Genomic DNA, 9,984 nt, shown 5'->3' with positions numbered 1-9,984 from the left:
GGCGAGGGAGTCGCAGATACCCTTGATCTTCGAGGTATAGTCCGCCACCAACAAGTCGCGTTGTCGTAGGTTGCTCAACTCCTATCGGAGCTGAAGCTTCTTGACTGTGGTGCTCGCGGCGAAAATCTTCTTCAGATTTTCCCACGCACCCTTTGGCGTCTTTGCATCCCGAACATAGCTCAATAGTTGTTCGCCCACACATGACGCGAAGCAGTATAGTACCCTGCTCGCTGATTGCTCCCACGACGGGAAGTCTCTGTGTGTCGATTCGGGTGCCGTGTCATTAGCTCCTTCGGCATAACTCCTGTAGCCATGCCCGAGCAGGTACTGATGCATCTTGTAGGACCAAGACGCGTAGTTTTTTCTGTCGAGCTTCTCTGTTGGAAGCGAGCTTGCCATGCCTCTATCCATCGTTCTTCTTGTTCTTCTTCGTCAAGCTATGTCGGCTGCAGAGAGGTTCTCAACCCTCGCGCTCTGATACCATGTAGAAAGTAGCGTGCGGAAGCAGGTATGAAGATAGAACAGAGGAAGGAAACACAGGTTCAATGGAGAGCTTGAGCTTACACGGTATACGCAGGAGAGACAAAGAGAGAGAACACAAAAAACTATATTTCACAATAATACTCAATCTCTGTACATAAGACGTGCTCAGTGAGCACTTTTATACAAGTCCTAAAAGGACTGACCGAAGTACTGACAGTACTTCAATGCTCATCAAGAGCCCCTACACTAACTCCCAAATATATTCCTCGCGGAATATCTTTCCTAACGACCTCCCGGTTTACGCACTCGGCCTAACCGATCGGTCCCAACCGATCCGGTCCTCAGCTTCTTCAGCCGATCCGGCCGATGTTGAGCTTGTCTCTCAACACATGTGAATGCATTATTTCCACTTCTTAAGGAGTCACATATAGGCTTATTCTATCCACTAGATTAAATTGGCCTCCTTGTGGATGATAAAAAAATTGACTTGTTTTTTATTTGAGTGCTAATTTTTCTTTATGTTCAACCCATGAGCTAATCGTTTGTTTTATAATAATGCTATATAGGCTACCCATAGTGTAGCTAACTGTAATAGTTTCGAATGTTGGATACCAATTTTCTTATCTCGTTTATGTATTGGTTTAATTGAATGCATGAGCCAAACTTTTGGAAAACCTTGTTTGGTAACTTGATCCATGATAGTTGCTATTAAAGTTGCATCCATTGCTTTGCCATTAGACATATTTTTTGCCCCTCTATTAACAAATTTGATAACCACAGGTGCATTATATAGTGTTACGATATTCACCTTCATTGACATTCTCCTAGCGTGCATCAAGCAAGATATTAGCTAACTGGCAACAATAATACAAGCAGTTGCTTGAACAATGTACTTTACCAATAGATAAATTCCATCTCTTTATTGATGGATTCACCAGTTATATTTTCCTTGTTGCCCTTGAATTGTCCATATGCTACCATATGCTAACTTGGTTGGAGTTGAAATACTTGCATTTTCATCAATATTTGATACAATGTTAAGACGTGTTCATTTTTTTTTAGTCTTTTCTGAGCTTTGACATTTTGATCGAGGAGGAGCCTTGCATTCTTCATCAAGCCCAAGTGTTACATGGGAAATTAAGCATTTGATGCCCACCTACACGTGCACTAAAATATTTTTACCTTCAACTTTTTTTTTTTACGTTATGGTAAATAATGAGCATGGTATTTGCCGTACCTCGTGGGTGTTTACCATATGTTTACCATATACATACCCAAATACGAATGCATGTCATATGGTTATTTACACCATGTGCTAGAATAAGGGTAATTGATTGTGTTTTTTTTACATGGAAGGGGGGGGGTGGTCAAACATGGTCACTTTGTGTTTCAAGTTTCCATAACTTTTGTGTATGTCTTAACTTTGAGGTACATAATTGAGCAGTCTAAGTACATAGCTCGTGAGTCGTATCAATCGTTTTTTCTACACGTGCCCAAAAAAATATAAGGGCTCTCACTCTGTCTACATATTGATATATATATTTGAGGCCCATTCTACCCACACCACCCCACACAAAATCACTTCTTTCTTTCTTCTTGTAAACTCCATCCAGCCATGGAATCAAGCCTCACTTGCTGCCTACCCCTGTCCAGCGTACACTCCTGTTTCCTTGTAGGAGATAAGAAAGTACTTAGAGTTAGATCATGTGTCCCTAGTAGTACTACTAGCATATCTTGTAGGAAGAGTTTCCATGCAAGCCAGAGCACTGGTGCCGATGATGGCGTTGGCGATGCAACAACAACGAGCCAGAGGAAGAGACGGGAGCTCCTGGCGGGCGGAGTGGCGGGCGGCGCTGCCCAACTCTTCCTCGGTCACAGCGGCACGGCTCTCGGCGCCCCCACCACGCCTCCCGATCTCAGCAAATTTGTGCCGGCCACCGTTTCAGCCTCCTACACCGTCAAGTGTCGCTTGCCCACATCCAGGGTCCCCGCAAAACCCTATGTCCCCAGCGAATCCGCCAGTATTCCCAGAATCCGCCGACGTGCGAATGCCGTTGACGACAAGTATGTGGAGAAATACAACAAAGCGTACGAGCTCATGCGTGGGCTGCCCGACGACGACCCCCGGAGCTTCAAGCAACAAGCCGATGTCCATTGCGCCTTCTGTAACGGCGCCTACTTCTCTGCCCAAGCTCCCGACAAGCCATTCCAGGTGCATTTCAGCTACCTCTTCTTCCCGTGGCACCGCTACTACCTCTATTTCCATGAGCGTATCCTCGGGAGCCTCATCAAAGACCCGACGTTCGCGTTGCCCTACTGGAACTGGGACGACCAGACGGATGGCGGCAATGTGTTTCCCGCGATCTTCAACCAGAAGTACAAGTACCCGGCACTCTATGATATAAACCGTGATGTCCGGTCACTGCCGCCCACACTCGCTCCACTGGGGGGCGTGAGCGATGCACCTAGCAAGACCAATGGGGAGATCGTGCTGGACAACATTAGTGTCATGTATAACTCTCTCATCAAGCCCACCACCCAAGAGCTCTTCTTAGGGCAAGCTCCTCTCCTTGGGTAAGCCCCCCCCCCCCCTCTCTTCTTTCTTTTCCAATAGATGTTCACATGCCCATGTCCATGTCAGGGGGTTTTAATACATGTCTCATTATGTCTTCCTTTTGTTTTTGCTCAAAACTGAAGTGATTTATTCAACCAAGGCGCCGCCGGCTCGCTGGAGTTAGGCCCACACACCGCGATCCACGTGTGGGTCGGAGATACTCGGAATACTTACAATGAAGATCTGGGTAACTTCTACTCGTCCGGGCTTGACCCCGTCTTCTACAGCCACCACGCGAACGTTGACCGCTGTTGGTACATCTGGGACACCCTCCCTGACCGGCGTAAGGAGCTCTACTCCGACACCGATTTCCTCGAATCCTCCTTTGTCTTCTACAACGAGAAATCAGAGCTCGTCCAAGTGAAGGTCAAGGATTGTCTCAACTCACAGAAGCAATTAGGCATCATGTACGAGCCATCGCCAGGGTCCGAGCTCTACCGCCGCCTCTTTCCTAAGCCCCTTGGAAATGTTAAAGGAGTTGTACCTAAGGCGAAACCCAGTTTGCCCAAAGGTGTGTCCAAGTCCAAGGGCCAAGCCGTGCAGAAGCTGGCCGCCTCCAAGACGCTGACAGCCGTGGTGAGTCGACCCACGGGTGGGAAGGCAACATTCGCCCAAGCTAAAGGCATCACGGAGTCGCAAGTGGAGGAAGTGTTGGTACTCGAAGATGTTATTGTCCCCACTGGGAGCAACACATACCTTGCGGTCTTCATCAACTTGCCGGATGCAAACACATCGACAACTTTAAATTGTGCGGAGTACGTGGGTTCGTACGTGAGCTTGCCGCACATGGGCATGGGCATGGACACGGGCCACGTGGCAGACATCCGCCTCAGTATCACGACCAACATTGCCAATCTCGGGATCGAAGACCAAGACACGCTCGTCGTTTCCGTGGTCTCCAAGTTAGTGAATGGCAAGGAAAGTCAAGTGACTATTGGTGGATTCAAGATCCAGTATGTGTAGATGATGATCCAACCCTACAAGAATGTGTGTGTGTCTGTATGGATATGTACTACATTGCCAGGAAAGAAGCAGTGCCTTTGCTAGCAGTGCCTTTGCTAGTTTTCAATAGTCTTTAAACCATAATATGAAGCATCCGTACCATTTGTGCATTTGCTAATATTCGTATCATTTGCGTAAGAAAAACACCCTCGAAGTATGGTAAATACCATACTTTTACACTCATTATTTATTATTAGGTAAAATTTCTTTTAGGGTAAGAAAGTTAAGGTAAAAAGTGTAAAAAAAAACAAAAGAATGTTTTAATAACATACGCATTCGAATGTTTGGGCTAATGAACACGAATATTACGACAAAAACGATAGAGAGGAATCAAAATTGAAAACAAAGAAGGACAGCATACGACAAAAAAGATAGAGAGGAATTGTAAGAGTAGAAACGGTTCTCATACATTAAGAGTCCATAAATGATTTGGATCAAAATGGCCCTAATGGTATTTTATAATACCAGTTCTTTTCTCAAATTCCCCCAGGAGTTATTAAACTGGAATGAAAGACCTTTATATATGGGGAATAAGGGGTATTAATATATGGAACGTATTTCGTTACATGATCCCATGCATGCCACCACCACTTTTCTTCATAGTACTATTTAAGCACATTCTCCTTTATGTGACACTTCACGACAACAAAAAAATTATGACTTGTTTTTCAGGTTTCAATTCTAACCGAACCTTATCAAATTCCCCATTGTTATCCCTCATCACTTAGTTCCTTTAAAATGAACCTATTGCATCTTCGTATATTAATGGCCAATGCAAATGCCGGGCATGATTCCCTAAAAATCTACAAGACATCTAGTTGATCTTCGATCAGCCTTCAGATACGAGGCACAACTAATGTGTCTAAACTCATGGCAGAAGAAGCACACATTTCGAAACGGGACTTCGACTCCCTACCTAGTTATAAGAGAAGCACATGCCGCTAATGTAGAAAACGTCCAATGTAAAAGATCTTGTTCAAAATCCGAAGGGGTCCTATGTTCCTCTCTCTACAAGGATGCAAAAAATTAAGACACATGCACAAGAAAAGAAGACACTAGCATATAATTTTGGACAAGAAAAAGCGAGAAAAGAAGGCACAAGAAAAATAAAATAAAATCCTGTTCTAACGTCATACAGGTTGAGAGAGATCCGAATAGAAATGTGTCTAATACATACGTATGTAATAACTAACATCTTATTAGACAACAAAGAAAATAAATAAGTCTCTCTCTCGTTTCTTTTCTTTTCTTTTTTGGTAAAAGCACATAATTATATTAATTGTATGTAAAATCCACTTAATTACAACACTTCTTAGTCTCCTCTATCTATCATATTCTTATGTAGGGAGAGGAATGTCATGTAAAGCCATTAAAAAACCTAAATATGCATTTGAGGAAAACATCCAAAATTCCACATAAGAATACCTTTTAGCTTCTTTATATAGGCTTTCACCCCATGTCTATTATCAAACATGAAAGCATTACACATATTCCAATTCTGTTGTAGTCCCCAATAACATAAAAATTGGAATAATATCTCCATTTCATCAATTGAACCATTTTGAACATATTGATAAAAAACCCATTGTTGAGCTCTCAAATAACAATGGGTTAAAATTTGCTAAATGTTCAATAAGTACTCCGAATGGTACACTCTAGAAGACATTTAATGAATCTACGTGTACTATTATCCAATGGAGCGGTGTCGTGAAGAATTTTGGTCAGAGGCGGAAACCGGGAAATGTTGGCTACATCGGCGAGGTGCAGCATGTGCGCTCACCCTTGTACATTTAGTGTGAATAACGAGGGCGCCTTTATGGTGCCGAATAGTAGTTAAGTCGGGATTTATCCCACATTATAACGCATCCCTCTCCTTGTTCTATAAAAGGAAGGGAGCGCCCCTCTTCGAGGGGGTTGCCCATTTTGTATTAGAGGGTATACCGTTAGTTTAAGGTTAGTCTCTTCTTTCTTCTTCTTCTTCTCGTTCTCGAGTACTCGGGCGGCAGCTATGGCGAGAAAGCTGTTAGGTCAACTCCTCTTCTCTTGAGCGTACCCGGCTCGCGACCGGGGTTGTATCTTTCCCTGTTGTAGGTTTACTTCACCCTGGCCTCCTGCGCAAGACCCCACTCGGCACGACAAGTCCGTGAGCCCCCGATCGGCGGCTTGGCAGCAAACCGTTGCTGTAACCTAACCTACCTTGGTCCGGCTCGAAGCCGGGGATGTATTTTTTTTTCTTCTTCCCTTGTAATATATACATTTGCGTTTGTCTGTGCATATTCGTGTCTTTGTTGGTGTCGGATGCTTTCCCTTCCCCGCGTTTCCTATACATAAGGGCGTGAGTTGGGTCGGTGTGGTGTGTGTGAGTCGGTGTCAAGCGCGCGCTCCCTCTCTTTCTCTCCCTCTCGTTCAGTTGCTTCCAGAACGCGTCCGGAATCGTCTTCTCGGCTTCCTGAAAACGTAAGTGTTTGTGAAAGCGTAAAGCAGAGAACAACAAAGAGAGAGAGAGAGAGGGAGAGAGAGAGAGAGCAGAACGTAATTTCCAAATTATATCAAGACTCTCTCCACACACTATGCTAAGTAGCACTATTTATACAAGTCCTCTTGGGACTGACAGAAGTACCATGTACGTCAATGCTCACACGAGCATCTGACACTCACTACGAGACTATAGCTACCTAGTAGTCTATCCTATACTAGGCTTCCGACTGGTCTTCCGGTTACAGATTGCACCCGGCCTCCACTGCTTGCCGGTTCGGTTGCTCACCGTCATACCGATCCGTTTCGCCCAATCCGTCTCGTTTACCGGCTCCGGCTCCGGTTGAGCTTGCCGCTCAACACTCCCCCTCAAGCTCAACCTGAGGTGGGGTCGTAGTGTCGACCTATGTGGCAGTTGGTTCTTCCAACCGACTTCTCCTGGTGTCACTCCGCCTTGCTCGCGCTCCTCGTCCGGTCCGGTCCCGTTTGCCGTGACCCCTTTGGTTCTGCGCGCCTCGACCCTCTCGGTCGGCATGTCTGCTCAATAGGCCCATCTCATCACTCACGTTGTTGTGACTCCAGTGCTTGCCGATCCGTCGGTTCTCCCACGATGGCATCGACTTCCGCTGTGTCTGTGTCCCCTTGGCCTTCAGTCGATCCGACTCATCCGGATCCATCTGTTGATCCGAGTCAGCTGTCTCCGACTCGTTCCAGCTCTTGTCCGAATCGGTACACTCCGATTCGACTTCCGGCTTCAGGCCTCTCACCACATCGGACCACTTCCGTGTCTTGGCCTTCTCCATGCTTCCCTCGGCTTCTTCAGCCGGTGAACCGAAATCGAATTCTTCATTCGACTCTGTATCATGGTTAGTACTGTCGTGATGACCTCCGCACAACATGCACTTCTCTTCCTGAGTGCACAACTCTTCTCCACAGCCGCTTGCTCCGACCTGTTCGGATGTGTCGCTTTCCTTCCTCGACTCGGCTTCCTTCATCTTCTTGTCTCCTCTTCTTCCGGCTTTCCTCTTACCGACGAGTTCAACAGTTTTTTGGCCTTTGCCCGTTTGGATAGAGACTTTGCCCTTGCTTCTCCCCCTCAAGTGCGGCACGTCGAGATGCTGAATACCAAGCATGTCGGTAAAGTACTACACCTTGTCCGATCCGAGCGGCTTGGTGAAGATATCGGCAAGTTGTCGATCCGTATGAACATACCGTAGGTCAACTTCACCACTCAGGACCCGCTCACGCACGAAGTGGTAGTGCACCTCGATGTGCTTTGTGCGAGCATGGAACACGGGGTTCCTGGCGAGCTGCAGGTTGCTCATGTTATCGCAGTAAATCGGGATCGGGTTTGTTACCTCGATCCGCAATTCTCGCAGCAGTCGCCGAAGCCAAATGGCTTCACAAGTGGCAACGGTAGTGGCCCGATACTCAGCCTCAGTGCTTGACAAAGCCAATGTGGGCTGCTTCTTGCTGCTCCACGCAACGGCCGCGCTACCTATGGAGAACATGTATCCAGAAGTGGAGCGGCGATCAGACGCATCGCCAGCCCAGTCAACATCTGTGTAACCGACAAGGTCTTCGGGTATACCTCGCCGGTATAGCAGTCCCCGGTCCTTAGTGCCGCTAACATACCGTAATATACGTTGCGCGCACTGAAGGTGCTCCTGCATGAACTGACTTACCATCTCGACCGGATAGCTGATGTCGGGTCGGGTGATGGTTAAGTAGATCAGGCTTCCGACAACCTGTCGGAACCGTTTCTCATTGCAAGCCGTTCCGGAGTTGGGACGGAGCTTCTGGTTCCGGTCCAGGGGTGTGGAGACAGGTCGGCAATCCGTCATGCCGAACTTATACAGCATATTCAACACGTAATGTCGTTGTGAGAGCAATATGCCGTCGGGGGTCCGGATCACTTCGATCCCAAGAAAATAATGAAGGTCCCCCAAGTCCTTCATTTCGAATGCGTCCGACAACTGGGACTTGACGCGGTTGATTTCGGGAAGACCCGGTCCGGTGATGACTAAATCATTCACAGACAAGAGTATACATACCGGACCGTCAAAGCCTTAGAGACAACAAACCCCAGCTTATGCAACCAGTGCGTGATCTTCGCGTTCCAAGCTCAGGGGGCTTGCTTCAAGCCGTAAAGCGACTTCTTCAGTCGGCATACCGCCGATTTGTTCATCTCCGATTGAAATCCGGGGGGCTGAGTCATAAAGACTTCTTCTTCAAGCTCTCCTTGAAGGAAGGCGTTCTTCACATCCATCTGGTGAAGATGCCACCCCCTTGCCACAGCAACCGCCAGTACCACACGAACTGTCGCCATCTTCGCCACAGGAGCGAAGGTCTCGTCGTAGTCGTTTCCGTGGGTCTACGCGTATCCCTTCGCCACTAACCGGGCTTTGTACCAGTTAACAGAACCGTCGGCGTTGTACTTGACCTTGTACACCCACTTGCATCCGATCGGTTTACAGTGATGGGGAGGATCAACTAGGTCCCAAGTTTCGTTGGCATCGAGTGCCCACATTTCTTCGTCCATAGCGGCACGCCAATTTGCGTCCTTTGCCGCTTCTGCGTAGCTCTCCGGCTCACACACTTCTGTTACCTTAGACATGTACGCATAATGATGCGCCATGTATTCATTGTACCCGTACCGCATGACGGGATCCTTTTGGCGGGTTGATCGGCGCAACGCACCGTCACCTGATTTGAGGCCCTTCTTGGCCAGTTCGGTCTTCATTGCCGAAGATCCGCCTTTCTTCTTTCCGGAGTCGGATACGCACCGATCCGACTCATCGTTGCCGGTTTCGAATTCCGGCGTCTTCCTCTTCCCTTTCTCTTTGCGCGTGAACCGTTTCCTTGGTTCCTTGCGCGGGGAGAGCACGACAGAGTCTCCACCACTTGCCGTCTCTTCATCTGACTGGTCCAACCGACTCAGTCGCTCGTTCGGGCCACTCAACCGCAACGATTCTGGACTCTCATCTTGAGTCCCGGCTTCATCATCCTCTTCCAAGGCTGATTCAGGCTCACTGGCTTGATCTTTCGGCATTGGGTCGGGATCGGAAGTCGGAGTCGGTACGGAGTACCAGGATGCCGATTCATCGAACTCGACATCCCGGCTAACTCGGACTTCCTTCGTCCAGGGGTTATAGCACTTATACCCCTTTTGCTCTGGAGCATAGCCGAGTAGAATGCATTTTTCCGATTTTGCATCCAGCTTTCTCCGCTTCTGATCCGACAAATGCACATATGCTATGCTGCCGAATATCCGAAGGTGTCTTAAGTTCGGCTTGCGCCCGAAATACAGCTCATGAGCTGACACCTTGTCACCAATGCGGTTTTGTATGTAGACGACTGTCTGGACCGCCTCCGCCCAGTAGAACCGGGGCATGCTCTTCTCCTCCAGC

At 47.6% G+C, this 9,984-nt stretch overlaps 1 protein-coding gene across 1 annotated transcript; it reads left to right on the top strand.

The window, feature by feature from the left end:
• Nucleotides 1-2,064: 2,064 nt before the first annotated feature.
• Nucleotides 2,065-4,161, top strand: LOC147853889 (polyphenol oxidase I, chloroplastic-like). Its single transcript, XM_087332692.1, has 2 exons — nucleotides 2,065-3,057; nucleotides 3,181-4,161. The coding sequence occupies exons 1-2, from the start codon at nucleotides 2,099-2,101 to the stop codon at nucleotides 4,058-4,060; spliced, it is 1,839 nt and encodes a 612-aa protein (XP_087188818.1). The 5' UTR covers nucleotides 2,065-2,098; the 3' UTR covers nucleotides 4,061-4,161.
• Nucleotides 4,162-9,984: the final 5,823 nt, after the last annotated feature.

Source organism: Azolla caroliniana, unplaced genomic scaffold (genome assembly GCF_043228905.1).
Source record: "Azolla caroliniana isolate FFs.n. ecotype wild unplaced genomic scaffold, voAzoCaro1.0.p SCAF_16, whole genome shotgun sequence".
In the NCBI taxonomy this organism is placed as follows: domain Eukaryota; kingdom Viridiplantae; phylum Streptophyta; class Polypodiopsida; order Salviniales; family Salviniaceae; genus Azolla; species Azolla caroliniana.
This window is presented reverse-complemented; position numbering and strand designations above follow the sequence as displayed.

Bases quoted from the DNA above. Each gene is read 5' to 3' on its own strand.
- LOC147853889 (XM_087332692.1), top strand. From the start codon at position 2,099: ATGGAATCAAGCCTCACTTGCTGCCTACCCCTGTCCAGCGTACACTCC. The intron at 3,058-3,180 runs GTAAGCCCCCCC...TCAAAACTGAAG, and splicing joins GGGCAAGCTCCTCTCCTTGG to TGATTTATTCAACCAAGGCG.